General features: G+C 33.1%; 2 protein-coding genes across 8 annotated transcripts in view; one reads left to right on the top strand and one right to left on the bottom strand.

The window, feature by feature from the left end:
- Positions 1-5,781: 5,781 nt before the first annotated feature.
- LOC144959346 (phospholipase A and acyltransferase 3-like) lies at positions 5,782-13,925 on the bottom strand. Of its 2 annotated transcripts, none has more exons than XM_078891917.1 (5): positions 13,830-13,925; positions 12,509-12,666; positions 9,481-9,667; positions 9,060-9,189; positions 5,782-7,587 (listed from the first exon to the last, which is right to left on the bottom strand). In XM_078891917.1, exons 2-5 carry the CDS (start codon positions 12,636-12,638, stop codon positions 7,459-7,461), a joined length of 576 nt encoding a protein of 191 aa, XP_078748043.1. In that variant the 5' UTR covers positions 12,639-12,666; positions 13,830-13,925; the 3' UTR covers positions 5,782-7,458. The 2 variants fall into 2 exon arrangements, with proteins under 2 accessions (XP_078748043.1, XP_078748044.1); XM_078891918.1 differs by having other exon boundaries at positions 13,834-13,883.
- A 430-nt stretch (positions 13,926-14,355) lies between these two features.
- Positions 14,356-17,231, top strand: part of LOC144959345 (thioredoxin domain-containing protein 6-like) — a 43,631-nt gene continuing 40,755 nt past the window's right edge. For all 6 annotated transcript variants that reach the window (XM_078891916.1, XM_078891913.1, XM_078891914.1 and 3 more), the window contains exons 1-3: positions 14,356-14,460; positions 16,384-16,501; positions 16,779-16,882. In XM_078891916.1, coding sequence (XP_078748042.1) covers positions 16,408-16,501; positions 16,779-16,882 — 198 coding nt within the window. In that variant the 5' untranslated portion in view covers positions 14,356-14,460; positions 16,384-16,407. The remainder of the gene's footprint in view (positions 14,461-16,383; positions 16,502-16,778; positions 16,883-17,231) is intronic.

Here is a 17,231-nt window from a genome sequence, read left to right as displayed (position 1 = left end):
TGGTTTAGAAGGACCCCAAAATTTCGGTTTAAAGTAATTCTACTGTATATTACTACTCAATAAAATAAGTAAATTGAACTCAAATTTTAGAGACTAAATAAAAAGTTAACATTGTGGTTACCCCAAGATGATACTGGATTTAGACAGTTTGTTATATATAAAGCGAATTGAAATATTCCATTCATTTTCAACTATCACAAGACCACAAATTTGACTCAATGAATGGGAAGGCTACAATGGTCGACTCTGCAAAGGAACAATAATTTGAAGGCAGTCACGATTATCAAAATTGCTTAAAACTTAAGTGAATTACAAATGATGCATTGATGTCCACAGAGTTGTCTAAAACGACGAAAACTCCTTACCATCAAGTAAATATCACTAATTCCAGGATTTAAAAACTAAAGGTCACTGCTACTTCACTTGGCTTTGTTTTTGTTTGTTTTTAAGGGTTTTACAGCACTTGCAACACGATTTATTAGGTCATATCAGCACCATTAAAAAGGAAGAAAATGGGATAGTAAAAAGTTCCAGAATTACAATCAAAGCATACAAGAAAAGGTGAAACAAAGGGGAATTTGTTCAAATAGGAAACAGATGTAGATTCCAATAGCACACGATCAAAGTACTAAGTTTGAGATCATCTAAAAGTCTCATCCAGACAACAGGTCCCTATTAATAGGAATACACTCAAATGTTTACAAATAATATATAATTTGTAAACAAAACATAATACAGTGCTTAACAGAGAGATGATTTACAAGACAAAAAATATCATCTCCAAAACCTCTTAACTATACATTTGACTGTTTTTCTCCCAGCTAAGGTATCCGGCCAGGGCCAGGACAAAACCAAGTAATCTTATCCCAAGACAAAGACAGAAAGCATGGTGGAAAACAGATATTATATGGGGACAGAAGACACAGTAAGTGCCTCTATGCCCACTATTGCAAGCCAGGAACCCCACCCAGAAGTTTTAACATTATTTATTAGAAATGTGCATGCTATAACAGAGGTAGTCTATAGCTCTTGGAAAGAGGAAGCAGCCAAGTAGTTTTCCTTACCAAAAGAACGTTCTAAGCAAACCTCTCTCTATTAGTTTCATCCCCTCCCACAGTCAGGGAAACTACTTAAGTTCAAGCTGCTGCCTCACTTGGCTTGTACGTGGGGCAACTGTCAACACGCATTTGAGGTTCCATAAGCAAAACTTATAATACTGCCAGCCCAAACTGCAATGACAGAATATTTCCTTCATGGCAACAAATATGTAGGGAGACCACCAACATCAATAGTAACTACTCTGAACCAAGATCTCTCTACATATCAGAAATTTCTGGATTCAGATGAGTTCGAATTAATCCCTGAAAAACTAAGAAATGCTGCAGTGCCCTCCGTACTAAAGTCACAACAAGATCTTGACAGCCTTAAAACTCTGACCCAGGACCGTGACCAATGGAAACAATTAACAACATGGATGGAGAGAGCAGCTATACTTATCGACCATGACTGAATCACACAATTATCAGCAAGCGTCATTCGGACTGTGAGCCTTACTACTACTACTACTACTACTAATCATTATACCTATACAGAAAAGAAAAACTTCATAAAATCTATAAACGAGTCTAACAAATATTTCATTGCAAAGAGGTAATAAAACACAAACACTGAAATTGATGAATAAAAATAAAGTAAAATGAATAAATAAATAAATAATTTTATCAATGTGTTGAATTTTATTTAAATCATGACAAAAATAATTTGTAGAACATTTCATGATTACAAAACATTGCTGCAATTACAATAAAGATATCTCTCTTCAAAAATTCAACAATAATTACATGATATTTAATGTACCCTCCAGACCTTGCAAATTAAAATAAAAAATGTGTATCTATCCGAAAAGAGAATGTCAATTCTGATAACCAAATTAAAATTAATCGCAACAGAAATAACTTAAGCTAAGTATCAATTGTATAACATAATAAAAGGAATTTAGTCTTTTAAAATGTATATATTTATATAAATAAAGAAAAAAAAAGCAAGCTAAACAAACTCCAATCTAGCAAAAAATGTTAGAAAAAAAAAGAAACCTTACTAAGTATAAGAAAAACATTTTCTGACAGTGTAGTCGGTGAATGCATTGTGAATAAGATATAATGGTCTGAGTAAAATGACATCTTGAAGACTAGGAGGGGTAAAACTCGTTTTGTAATGACTAACACAAGAAAGCAAGGCATTATTGGTTATTATGAGTCTCCAGTTGAGTCAAAATAGAGGGAATTTACATTGGAGGGATCGGAGGCTTTCCATCTAAGACAATATACTGTCTTATAGATGGTTCTGTTAAGGCAAGTTCGGATATATTGGTATTTATAGCCTGAAATATGAGACTTAAATTAACCTCTAATTTTTTATTGAGTCAAACGAATATCATTTCTTAAACTTTAACGGACAAAAACGAAAATTTCACATTTTTTTATCCTTTTAAATTTAAAATCCGTTTTGGACATCTGGCCAACTCCAACTAATAACTAATAATAAATAATAGAACTAACACTGTTTTGAAGAGATGTGTCTCAAATAGAGATAAGTGTTGAATGATTGACGAGAAAGTAAAGTAAAATAAAGCAAAAGGAATAAAACGAGTTTTAAATAAAGTTTTAATGGTCTGCATTAAAAAAAAAAGAGTTTATCTATTAGAGCCTCAGATGGCCTAGTCAAATGCGGGACATCTGGGATTTGAGCTCAACTGCCAGCATTTCATTTTCATTGAGCGAGAAACTTAGCCTGCATGACTCAATCTGTGGTAGCTCTTTTATATTTCATGAAAGACCATGAGTTATAAGAAAAATTTCTCCACCAGTCTAATAAAACTATCTTTGTTCACCTGACAAATGTTTATTATATCAACAACAAAGAATAACAATCACAACAAGAAAGCATTCTATAAATAATTATGGCCAATAATGTCATCAAAGTGCTCTACATAATTGTTTTTCATATTCAGATAAATACAATAAGACATATTTCAATTCAATACACAAAATTCCTAATATTAAAAAAGTCTAAATGCCTAATTTTATGTGTTGAGAATAACTGTTAAATATTTTGCATCATTTTGCTGATATTATGAATCTGGTTTGAATATGCACCTCACATAACAGAAAATTGATACGGACATTAGTTGGGAATGCATTCTTAACTTCTCTCCGATGGATGCACCAAATGGGAAGTCGATCAAAGAGAAAACCAAACTAACATATACAATTATCCCCATGTAACAATTCTAATTTTATTTCCCACGCTTAAACGTGGATTAAAAATTCTTCTACTATTCAATAAGGAGAAAATTATGACAAAAAAATATAGTACAATGCATGGACAAAAAGCGACTTTTCAGGTTTCTCATATATTAAAAATACAAACTATTTTAAACTTAAATTGCTTTGTGTTTTTCATTTCCTTACTTTTCCATGCTAACAATGGATAACAGTTTGGATTTTGATAGGTAAGGTTTTCTTTTTTTTTTTTTTTTTTTTTACTGAATACTGAAAGCTCTGCGACTTATTCCTTTTTATTTTCTACTAGAAGATTCATACTTTAAGGCAGCATATGGACTTATCAGTAGTCATAGGGCAAATGTAGTTACTCTTGATAGTTTCTGTATCATTAAAAAGAAACTAATTGGTTACTCGCCTTTGGATTAGCGTGTTAGTTTATCGCAAAGTTCTTTCCAGATCTAATGAATCCAGCCACCCAGTTACCGCTGGGTTGACAGAAGAGTTAGAAACAATTTTTTAACGGACTGAAAACTGATGGTGGTCACTTATTTTGTTTGCTCTACCAACTCATACATTGGGACTGGGACCCCAATCGGGTAAAACATTTACATCACATAAATAAGGCAAAACATTGCAACACATTTGGGATAAATTGTTGAAGATAATAATAAATACCCCCTTTAATACAAATATTAATCACATAAGTAAAAACCGCCACAAAGTATGGATAAAATTCAAAATCAAAAGAAAGATTATCAAAACAGAAAGAAAGAACGGAGCCTGAATATATCATATCACATTTAATATTATTATTATTATTAATAATAATGATAATGAGAATAATAATAACAATAGTAATAATAATAACAATAATAATAATAATAATAATAATAATAATAACAATAATAATAATTATAATAATCGAACATTCTGTATATCACGAATCCAGCATTGCCCCAGCTCGAAGCGCACATTGGCAAGAGAAGAAAAGCATACATAATTATACAAATATCATATAAAGGCTATGATATAACTAACTAATAAATCATATAAATTATATATATCTATTTTTAAATATGCCATCAAAAGATCAGTTCTTTAAATTAGTTGGTTAGAGAAGAATTCATGAGATGTGTTTTAAAGTAATGTTTTGAATTGCACCACTGATAAAAACACCATACTTTTAATATCTATTGGAATTGAATTCCAGACACTTGGGGTGGCATGAGAAAACAAAGAGGCAGATGATGAAAAGACATGGTTTGTCACTGTGTCTTTGTCTAGGATTTCGGTAAATTCACTGCCGGGAAATGAGTTTATCCATTTAGCTTTCAAGAAACAGATACCGAGAGTATGCAGAGTCTAAGACCACTTATATTTTAAAAAATTCACCGTCACATGATCCCTGCCAAAAATGATACATTCAAATGCTTACAAAGTGCATTTAGAAGGCAATTAAAAAAATATATATTTATCTGACCCAAAAGATAAAATGAAGAAAAATCTGACTTTTGAATTGTAATTATCTTTAAGAAATGTATTCATTCCCATTACTGAAGTACCCAAACCTAACCCAAGTCTCATTATTTTTACAAGATAAAATGAAGAAAAATATGACTTTTGAATTGTAATTATCTTTAAGAAATGAATTCATTCCCATTACTGAAGTACCAAAACCTAACCCAAGTCTCATTATTTTTACAATAAATTCAATAATTAGTTTGTTTTTAAGGATTTTACGGCGCTTGCAACACATTAAGGTCATATCAGCGCCAGTAAAAAGGAAGAAAATGGGATAGTAAAAAGGTCTAGAATTACAATTAAAGCATCCAAGAATAAGGCAGACAAAGGGGAATTGGTTCAAATAGGGAATAGATGTAGATTCCAAGAGCACACTATCAGTGTACTCAGTTTGAGATCACCTAAAAGTCTCATCCAGACACAAGCGCAGGTCCCTACTAAGAGGAATACACTCAAATGTGTACAAATCATATATAATACATAAACAAACAAAATACAGTGCATAACAGAGAGATGATTTACAAGGAAAAAAATATCATCTCCCAAAACTAACTATACATATGACTGTTTCCCTCCCAGCCAGGGTATCCGGTCAGGGCCAGGACAAAACAAAGTAATCTCATTCCAAGACAAAGACAGAAAGCATGTTGGAAAACAAAGCTAGGGGTATAGAAGACACAGTATGTACCTCCCTGCTCCCTGCCCACTATGGGAGGTCAGGAACCCCACCCAGTCAATAATTAGCAATGACCACAACAAAACACTATTTTGAGGCAGTAAGTCACATGGAATATATCCCTTCCGATAAGGCTTATAATCTTACATATAATTTTCAGCCCTATTTATATTATAAAACTGCTTTTGAAATAAAAGTGATACCAAGCTGTGAGAAGTTGTGGACTGTAAAATTGATACACAAAAATGAACATAACATCATAAAAAAAAAAATTAAAAAAAAAACACCAAGCATAGAATGTTGGCAAGATCTCTCTTTATTTTTATTTATTCTTTAATCAATTTATTAATTTTTTTTTGGTGGTCATACAACAAACTATGAGTATGAGAGGAATGTGCTTGAGAGGGTTGCAGTTATTTATGTCATTAAATAAAAAGAAAGAAAAAATTGATAAACTCTATCAACTATCTTTGGATTATTAAGAGATTGGGTGGGTAATGGCTGTGAACTGTACAACTTGCAACAAAACCATTAGAACTTTTGACTTAAGTGTAAAAAGTCACTATAGCGGCTATGTGGTATGACAATCGCATTCGGATCAGAAGGTTCTGGGTTCGAGCCTCGCTCAGCGCATAGTTGAGTCCTTGGAATAGGCTCTTTACTCATATTCTCTCACCGTACTCAGGTGTAAAATGAGTACCTGGCCGTTGACAGCGTTGTCTCTGACAGAAAAATAATTGTAATATCGCCTAACAGGCGTCATGTTTCGTTCTACATGATGCTGTTAGTCAGGGACCCCTTGTAAAGCGCTTTGAACACATTTAGTGGATATTGCGCTATATAAAAGCTCAATTTAAAAAAAAAATTGTATAGCCATAGGAAATATTTGTTTTATGAAGAGATGGAGAATTGAGTTGATGTGAAGAAAATCGTGGCTGACAAGGCCTGGACTTAGATAGGATTCAATCAATTGTGACCCATCCTGTCAAAACGGAATTATGTCTGGTGAGTTGTGGTTGCTAAAAAAGGATTTTAAAGAAGTTAAAATGGCCAGAAAACTTGCATTTTAATGTTTGTCACTTTACCAAATGATATTCATTGTCCTCAATAAAACATGAACACCCACTGCGACATAACAACGTTTTGAGGTGGTAAGTGGGATCAGACTTCAAACAAAATTAGCTTTTTTTCAATAAGGGTTTAACGAGATTAATTCTGGCAAAGTTTTTTCATTTTATCTTCTCAGATTTCCATTTGATAGATAGGAATTATGAATTACTCACTCTTTTTCTTTGAATTTCCACTGGTACTTAAAACCACATGTTTACATGAAGAAGAATTGAAGATTTGAAAAATGAAATACTTCTCTATCTCCTCCACTCCATATCAATGATATGCAATGATGATTACAATAAGGATGATTTAAAAAAATATTTTTATTAAGTATAAGTCGGTATAAATACTACACAATTTTTTAAATGTCTTGATAATATATATTAAAAAGGGGCAATTGATTCGATTTTGAAACAATTTCGGAAATAACATATGAGGACAATTTTTAAGATAACACTACAGTCGAATTCTCCCTTGAGATGAATAAAAGTGGTTTATTGTTTATTTATAATTTATATATATTGACATTTGTGGAAACTCTAATGCTATCTGCATTTTTTCAATATTTAAAATTCGATTTCATTTTTATTTTTAGGGTTTCGAGCAGAAAACGCAAAATTACAGTGAGTGGTTGATGAAGCCAATTTTTTTTTAAAATAGAATTTTAGGTAACCTTGTAAATAATTAACAGGCACACCTAATCTCTATAAAAAAACGTCTTCAAATATTTTTTTTTTTTGTTTTTTTTTTGTTTTGTTTTTTTTTGTTTTTGGTTTTTTAAGTCATTTAACTTAACATAGATCAATTTTAAAAAAAATGTAAAATGAGTAATTAAGACTTAATTCTAAAAAGTAATTTTCAAAATCAGTCATCCTCTTCATCGTTTTCTGTCTGTGCCTTATTTGGGCTCCAATATTTGGTAATTGCACTGACAATACCAAGGACAGCTGCCCCGGCAATTCCGATGCTGACCCCTGTCAAAACGTTGTCCACCTGCATGACAAAAAGACAGGTATCTGTGATTGATTCATTTTTTCTTATAATTTGTTTATCTATTTATTGTTTTCATCCAAACAATCAAATTTTAAAAATGCATTCTACATTTTAAAAAACGATATTAAACTGACAAAGATTTTTAGCCCTTAAAAAAAAAAAAAAATCTCATGAAATGCTTAATTTATATTTATGACTTCCACTTTTCAAAACTGAATTTTGACTTTTCATCTGGCATGATATAATAATGTTCATTTACAGAGTTATCACAAGCGTTGAAACAATACTAATAAAAACCATTAAATAAATTTAACAAAAAAAAAAAAAATTCCCTTTATTCATCCCCAAGGGGAAATTTGTCTTTAAGATCTATTCCGAGGGAAGACTGGAATAACCCAGGCGTCAGCCGCAGAGCAGCGCCGCAAAGTGAGCTAGGGTGAGGTGACTTGCTCAAGGCAACACAACACAGCAGCGGGTGATTGAACTCGGTACCTTTCGGGTAGGAAGCAAAGACCGTACTACTGAGCCACGCTGCCCCCTTATTGAAGTTATATGATAATGGCTCTTTCCAAAACAATTAAGATTAGTGCTGAGCCAACTTTATGGTGTAGTTTCTTCCAGGTCTAAAAAAAAAAAATTCAGCTTTTATAAGTGCAATATCCACTAAACGTGCTAAAAGCGCTTTACAAGGGGTCCCTGACCAACAGCAACACATAACATGTAGAACGAGTAGGTGCCTGTTAGGCGATATTACAATTTTTCCAACAGAGACAACGCTTTTAACGGCCAGGCAATCATTTTACACCTGAGTATGGTGAGATAATGTGAGTAAAGAGCCTTTTCCAAGGACTCAACTATGCGCCGAGCTAGGCTCGAACCTAGGATCTTCCGATTCAAAAGCGAGTGTCATACCACTAGACTACATAGCCACACAGGTCTAATTCAATATTGCATGGGGAGAAAAAAAACAAATAAAAAGTTCAGGCATTTAGTAAAATAATGCAGTTTTAGTTTGAATAAAAATGTCAATTAACCCAAAAGTATATGAATAAATGAATGAATATGGCTCTATCGACGCTTGCCGTGAAAAATGGGAGTGTTATTTTGAATGTTGCAGTCTGTTCTTTGAATCCAGTTAGTGATTTGTATCCATAAGTATCTGTCTAGTGCAAGTGTTCTTAGTTTTTAAAGGTCATCATATGTGTTGAGGTGCTGAGGCAATTGGATATTTCTTTGTGTTGCTGAAATCAGTTCTTCAGTTGTTGTTTCTAAATATATTTTGTATTTGTTGAGATCTTGATTCATTGTCAAAAGCATAAGCAGACACACATGTGTAGAGAAGGGGAGTGGGGGGAGGGGGATGGAGTGATCAGGCTATTGTACAATACTAATTCATTATAATCACCAATTCAAAATGAGAGTCAAGTTCTCAATGATAGGAATATGATGAATCTGAAAATTATGGTACTAACCTGGTCACTTTTTTCCACACCGTATCGGCACCATTTGGCAAAATGTTCACAGTTCTTCGTCACAATGCTATAGCCAACTTCCCCTATCTTTGCCAAAGCATTGTTGACAATTTCATCTGGATGAAGTGGACTGATTAAAGATGAAAAAAGGGGGGAAAAAATCGTAAAGTTCCATTTTTTTAGGTTCAAATCTTGATTAATCTTTTCTTAACTAAAAATTTAACAAAGAAACAAAGGGGTGTTTGGTGATGTCGTTTAATTTGCAGAAAACGATTTTGGATTGGTACATTAAATAATTTGATTAAGCATATATATATTTGTTGATATACTTTCATTTTTAAAAACCTGCAGACATATACGAGAAGAATTGTAAATCGGTTTTGGATTAGAGAGAGCTTGAGGATATGAAATAAATTAATACCTTATCTTTGAATCTTTGGTGTTGTTTATATACATCTTGCTGTCCAGGACGACCTTCCATATATTGTCTACGCAGACTTTAGCCTTGTTGAAGGTCTTTCCAGAGATTGAAAACATATGTTCAGGTCGTATTTTCCCATTCAGACCATCATTGTCATCACCAGCCAGATGAACCACTAATTCTTCTCCTAAAAATTCACCAAAATAATTGGTAATGTTGTTTTAAAAAAAAGAAAGAAAAGAAAAGAATATTGAAAAATAAAACAAACAAGAAAAACAAATACAAAACATTGAAGGAAAGCTACCGACAGAGAAAATAGACATTGAAAATACATCACCTGAATATTGCCACTGTGAACAGGATACATTCATCATATTTATAAATCAGGAGACGTTTTTAGGATTTTAGCCATTTATCCAATATCTCACTTGACTAAGATGAAGTTCTTCACATTGATGGATTTTCCAGATAGATAGCTCAATATGGGGACAACAAAAATTGGGCTGTTCCAGTTTTACTTTTCTAAATATTATAGACAATAGACGAACATAAAATAGCATGTACAATCAATGAATATGTCCATACTCGGGATATTAAAATAAAAAACTATACACATTTAAAACCACCCTCACATCTTTAGTTTAAAATGTAGCATAAAGCTATTTAGTAAGTAGCATTGGATGCTATGAACTTTGTCATTTTGTTCAAGATTTTTGTTTTTATCCCATTTTTCCTTCTCCACGATATGCGTGTAATGTTTTAATTTACCTTTTTCTTTTGTTTTGCATCACATGCTTTGAAAGAAGCAAATTGGGCAACATTCTTATATTTATTGTCTTTCTTGACTATATATAACTCAAACAATGTCTTAAATCACAAATTACAGCTTTCAGTGGTAAATGCTCTTTTGTCACATTTTCTCACTGTACTCAGGTGTAAAATTAGGACCCAATGATTTACAGTGTTGGCGCAAAGAATATCATTTTATTATATTAATTTATTTTTATATAATTGCCTGATAGGCTGCACTTTCGTCCTGAACGTCCAGTTACTATTTATTTTGAACTCCAAGTTGTCCTTTGAGTACATTTAGTAGTTATTTCACTTTATAAAAGCTAACATTTTGAAATTAATATGACCTTTGGGATACTTGATTAACAGATCTGATTTGGGGTGAAGCATGTGTGGTTTGGGGTATGGGGTACTAAAAATTCAGAACCCAAAACCACACGTAAGAAGAGAAAAAAAAAAATAAAAAAATTGAAAAGCTTTTTTTATATCAATTCATAACAAAATACTTACGTAATTGACAAATTTAACATCTCTTCTTAAAACTAAAATCAATATTTTATGCGAGTGATGAAAGAAAATATTCATACAGAGTCGATTAATCATAGTGATGCAAAGTAAAGATTGTTTGAGAAATTGTGATAGACGACTAGATTTCGACAAGGAAAAAGCACCAGGTTGCTACACTATCAGTTAGCTTCATATTTTGAAAAATTATTCATAATTACCAATACGAATGTCAAATTTTTTGGTGAAGTTTTTGCAAAAAGATTTAATGGCTTGCTCTGAAGTGTACATAATCCGGGTGACTTAAATTACGAGATGGGATACAATCATTAATAAAATCATTCAGATAAAAAGGTGAGAAATCAGTTTTAGAGTTAAAACATAGCATTGAATGAAAAGATAACTACTAGATAACTAGATAACACGGAATTCTTGAACAAATAGGCCCGGTTCCGACTTGTTCTAGATTACCATGTTGGATGGTAGTAAAGTGTTAGTAGTAGTAGTAGTAGTAGAAATAGTAATAGTAGTAGTAGTAGTAGTAGTAGTAGTAGTAGTAGTAGTAGTAGTAGTAGTAGTAGTAGTAGTAGTAGTAGTAGTAGTAGTAGTAGTAGTAGTAGTAGAAATAGTAATAGTAGTAGTAGTAGTAGTAGTAGTAGTAGAAGTGGTAATATAGTCCACTCTAGATAATCGCAACACCTTGGAATCAGTGAAAATGTTGTGATTAACCAGATTTGAGTCCTCTTTCCAATATTTCAACATTTTCCCACTGAGTTTACATGGGCTTGGGACTGTCTATGGCCTCATTAAAATGTTTGTCTCTTTGTTTGTTTTGCTTTTTGGTTTGTTTTTTCTTTCCTTCTTTTCTTTTTTTCTTTCTTTCTTTTTATGGTTGTAAATTCCATCATTTTCTTTTGCATTTGATATCACTCATTTCCCTAAGAATGCATCAAGGGTCATATGTTTTCTTACTGAGGCAGGATGTTTATAAACTCAAACCAGTTGTTGTAGACATTGTTTTTAGTCCACCTTAGACTCAGCAATTTGATTGAAACAAAAACTACATGGCAGTCATGTATTCATTTTGATAAGCAAAAACAGCTTTGATGCAAGCTGACATCTTATTCAGATTGGATTAACTGTCACTTTTTGTTCTCAACATTTGTAAGATTAGCCGAGATAAGAATGAGAGACAATGCATAATTGTCAATCACAAACCAAAGGATATCGCTCGGTCTCTCCTTACAATTGTCATTGTCAACCAGTTGTATAGACTATGCCCAGTTTCCTCAACTCCTATCTAATGGTCACAGATGACCGCATAAACCGATACTACAAAGCACTGCCCTCTTTTATCTCTAATTGCCCACTCTCGATTCTTCAATCTGTCATGATTTTACCCATGAGGAAATCTAATGACATTTTGTTTGATTGTTTTCTTGAATTTACTACTTTTTGAGGTCGAAAATTTGTGGCGATTAGAAGAAGTTTGTTGCAATTAACCAGTGACTTTTATATAGAATTAATTCCGTTTCTTGGGAAATGTTGTGATTAACCGAAAGTTGCGATTAATCAAGTTACAATTATTATCTGGATTGAACTGTAGTAGTCGTAGTTATGCAAGTAGTAGTAGTGGTATGTAGTAGTAGTAGTAGTAGTATTAGTAGTAGTGGTAGTTATTGTTTTTATTGTTGTTGTCTCCAACACAATATCATTATTTTATATATCTTACCTATGTATACAGCCCAATGTGAATAAACGCCTCGATGAAATTCTATCAAGTCCCCCCGTTTCAAGTTTTTATAAGTTGTTTTGTTATGACCGTAGATAGAGTCGTGGTCGCCCCTGCCAACAAAACTCATTTTTCACAGTTCAGCTTTTATTTGTAGGCTATATAGAAATAGATACACAGACAAAAAAAAACAATTTTAAAATGAATGCAAAAGAAAGTTTATGACAATTAATATTATAAAGGAAACTATGAAGAGGGTAGAAGGTGTTTGGCTGAATTGGATCGGTCCAATTTGATGTATACATATATGCAGGTCTGACATCCGAACCCAATTATGGGCCTAGTTTAACATTGTTGTAATGGATGTCATTAAAAAAATTTTCCACTACAATAATGAGCCCATAAGTAATTGGGTTATCAGACCTGGTGCACATCGGTCCAATTATTTTGAGTTTTGAGATGGATGAGGAACTTCCTACACTAAAAAGTGGAATAGAATGGGCAATAAATCAGATCCCAACAGGACAAGCGGTGGTAAATGATGAAATATGAGAGATGATTAAAGCAAGCGGAAAAGAAGTTATTGAAATATATCATACACTTTGCGATAAGATACGGCAAAAAGGGAGGTGGCCTCCAGACTGATATTCAAAGGACAGTGCTTGCCCAAACAATATTGAAAAAAATGATGACATTATGGAAAAGTGAAAGCATCCAACTGAAAATGAAAATATTAAGAGCACGCATATTTTCAACAGCATTATATGGATGTGATTCATGGACAATCACAAAAAACGATGAGAATAAAATTTATGCATTGTGAAATGCTACCGGAAAATTCTCCGCATTCCTTGGACAGCAAAGTAGGAATTAACAAAAATATGAAAGGGTCGTGCTGAATACCAAAGTACACCGAAATAGAACGTAAAGTATTTTTGTGTTATCAGTTTTTATTTGTTGTTATGTAACATAATATAATATGTTGCTATTTGAATTTGTTATTGTTATCTAGCTAGACAAAGATAAATACCCTTCTGGAGGGGTAAAAAAAAGAGGGAGACCAAGAAGAAGATGGTCACACGACATCAGCGAATGAAAGAATAAGCCAGTGTCTGAATGTGGAAGGATTACGCAGGACAGAAGCTTGTTTCGGAGCCCATCTGATCATTAACAATAAATGGCAAATGGCTTGGAAAGAAAACAATAAAATTTCATCGATTCCACTCAAAAATCAGAATTAAATCCACAACGAAAGAAAAATGAAGAAACTAATTGGTGCTAACGAAATATTATTTTTAAAAAAGATAACTTGATAACTAGCCTACAATTCCTTGGTTTCCAGCTTTTCACTGATTTCGTGGAATGATGATTCAATAGCCTACAGCTTCCGGTAACTATTTATAGAACTCTGGAATTGCCATTCTTGTCTAAAATAGTTTCAGATTTTATCATTTTTATTTGTCAAGAGAACTAGCTCCGAGCTACCTCGGTTGGTGTCTTGGCTGGTGACAAGTGAGAAGTTTAATAAAGTCCTTTAATAAAACTTTAGCATTTATATAGCGCAAAATCCACGAAACGTGATCATTGCGCTTCACATGGTCCCTAGTCAACAGCAACACGGATTGGACCCAGTTCCGAGGTAATTAAAAAAAAGATGACCAGGACACATCAACCCCCGAACAGTGCCCCAAATTTTATTATATGGACACACTGGTATTAAATGATTTTGATAATTTGAATTAGTTGGCAGATATTTATATTATTTTTTTTAAAGTTGGTTTGATCAAAATGGAGAGCCGGTTTGTTGTAACTTTAGCTATGAAAAAAACTTACTTCCGTTGCTATGATGCCAACCAATCAAATTGACACCGGATGTTACCGTTACTATCAACAGTTTCATTTCATGTCTTGACTCAGGATTCACAAGTTCTTCACAAATTTGTTTTACTGCGGTACGAATTTATTAAATTGAATGATAGGCTAATGGCTCATTTTCAATTGAAATGACCAGTGAATTGTCCTCAATTCGTATTTTTCTTCACAGTCAATTAAAAATAAAAAGAATTCTTACAGTACAGTATCAGTAAGTTACAGTAGCGAAGTCACCAGAGCCAGAGACGAGAAAGTCTTAGAAAGAGTATTGAGTATGAGTAACAGAAACAAGTATCTAACAGCAGCAACTGAGCCTTCTTAATTAAACATTAAAACTCTACCTCCCAAACATTTTTAACAGTATTTATTATTTCAAAATGATAATTATAATAATGATAAATATGGCTGCGCTGTCTCTATGGACGCTTGCCGTGAATGTGTGCGTCACTTCGAGTTTGTCAGTCTGTTTCTCTAGTATCCAGTTAGTAATCTGCCTTCATAATTTCTGTCTGGTGCAAGTGTTCTTAGCTTTAGAATGCCATCATGTGTGCTAAGGTGCTGAGGCAATTGGATATATCCTTGTGTTGTTGAAGTTGAAATCAGTTCTTCGGTCGTTGTTTCCAAATGCATTTGATTTGATATTTTTTGAGATCTTGATTCAATGTTGTGGGAAGTGAAGTTGGTGTACGCCCTCTGTAGTTGGCTCCTTGATTGAAGTAATCATCCACTGAGGTTTGTGCTGGAATATTTTCATCTCGCAGGAGCACGTGTCCGAACAGTTTCTATCTTTGTTTCTTTATACGCGTACTGATTGGTTGTACTCTGCATCTGCCATATACATCCTCATTACTGATTTTGTCTGGCCAATTTCAATATCTAGTATTTTAAAAATAATCAGGAGTTTTGAAATGAAAATAATTATAAATTGTGAAAATGCACGTTATTCTTTCACTTTCACTTTTTTAAAAATAATTTGAATAGAGCAATTCAAGTTCACAACTTTGGAAATACTATTTTTGTTCAACTCTTTTATGAACTTGTGGTGCACAGTCATTAAGAGAATTCACTGTATTGTAAGTTTATGCATACATTCTGTAAGACAGTTATGTCAAGGTAAGTCCTACGGGTCACTCAAGGACTTTATTTACCGTTATTTAGTAGAAGGGGGGAAGGGGGGGGGGGGGGGGGTGTCATACGGTTTATAGAAGCTTGAGCTGGCCACAGGACGCTCAATACTGTTATAGTTTATAGTTCAATATCTATGCGTTTAGTTTAGTAAAGGACAATGAATGACTATGATTTGTGGTGGTCGCATTTGTTTTATTACTCCAGTTGGAGATTTTTTTCCAGTTTCTCTAATCAACTCAAAATAATCTTACACGCCAGTCAGTTTTCATTTTAACCCCTCACGTTTTGCATATTGGATCCATGATCCCATTATATCTGTTTCTGACTGCGACCTGATGAAATTTTACAATTTTGTTTTCCATTCTCCGTGTAACTAAAGTTTGAATCATTATTGATCCTTTAAAGATGAAGTTCGACTTTACTCATAACTCGCATTATATCTTACTATTTTATCAGTAGCAACGATGGAACTCTAGCTTTCTATGCTACCCGATAATTAAAGTCATTATGTTAATGACCATGTTCTATTCTTCTTAACTTTTATAACCAGCAAAGAATCTTTCCATTATATCCACGCCACATTTTATTAAATCTCTAATATTGTGTCATATAAAACGTATTCTGATGCATATTGGAACATTGTCTATAACTTGACATACAAGTGCTTCTGACACTGCTAAACGGATTATAAGGGAATTTGATAAACAATATTTGTTTTAAATTGATCTCCTTTACGTTTTAAGATCTCAAATTCTCGTCTACAAGAATGTATGGCATTTTCTCTTTGAAGGTTTGTTTCTTCTTTCATTATATTATAGAATATATTATGGATGATTAAAAGGCTCAAATTTGGTCTCATGTTTTTGATATTCCAGTCCATATAAATAAAGACAGAAAAAATGGCAGGAAAGAAAAAGCAAGAAATACAACTACAGAGAGAGATAGAAACTCAAGAAGAATGGGAGGAATGCATGGCAAGAGAAGGAATTTGGGGTAAGATATTTCAAGTTTCACAAAATATTCTAAAACGTATTGAATGGTATAAAGAAATGTACATAACTTGTGTCGTCCACTCAAAGTCAGATGTGTGAGTTACCTTGTTAGACTGAGACCGTCTCGTTGATCTCTGATGAATTTAACATGCCTTTATTTCCTTTGAACGTCTATGCAAACGCCTGTCTATGCCCCTAGTCCTCACTTTGATTGGCACTGATTTTTAATTCCCATTTATGGTAGTTGTTCTGTTTTTAATACTTTTCTATTTCCACAGTGGTTGATGTCTACCAAGAGTGGTGTGGTCCTTGTCAAGCATTAGTTACAAACTTCAGAAGATTGAAAAACGAACTCGGTGATCCTCTCCTCAATTATGCCATTGTAAGTTGATGATTGAAATAATTTCTTAAAGTGATCCACTTCATTCTGCAAGACAATCAAATTACTTGTTATCAAATTTGCATCTTATTTAAGTATCACGCAGAATTAAAGGAAAGATTAGATATTCAATGCCATATTGAAATGGATTTTATAGTTTTCGATGTTTCACATTGAATTACACTAACCAATTTACATCTTAAGCTTTTCATGTTGGAAGAAAAAAGTATTATTGTAAGATTTTGTATATGACTCTCAGATAGTTTATCTTTGGCTGAACTCTTTTGAACGTTTGCTTTTGAGTGGTTTGTGGTAAAGGAAGAGTAGTGGGGAATTATATTTAAAAGGCAAC

The sequence above is a fragment of the Berghia stephanieae genome, chromosome 13, assembly GCF_034508935.2.
Source record: "Berghia stephanieae isolate SIO BIC M18660-M18661 chromosome 13, UCSD_Bste_1.3, whole genome shotgun sequence".
NCBI lineage: Eukaryota > Metazoa > Mollusca > Gastropoda > Nudibranchia > Aeolidiidae > Berghia > Berghia stephanieae.
The sequence above is the reverse complement of the archived record's forward strand: the minus strand, read 5'-3'. Positions and strand labels throughout refer to the sequence as shown.

Excerpts from the sequence above, each read along its gene's own strand:
- LOC144959346 (XM_078891917.1), bottom strand. The coding sequence starts at position 12,638 with ATGAGTTTTGTTGGCAGGGGCGACCACGACTCTATCTACGGTCATAAC. Across the intron at positions 9,190-9,480 it reads ACCAAAGATTCAAAGATAAG|TCCACTTCATCCAGATGAAA; the intron begins GTATTAATTTAT and ends ATCTTTAATCAG. Across the intron at positions 7,588-9,059 it reads GTGTGGAAAAAAGTGACCAG|GTGGACAACGTTTTGACAGG; the intron begins GTTAGTACCATA and ends TTTGTCATGCAG.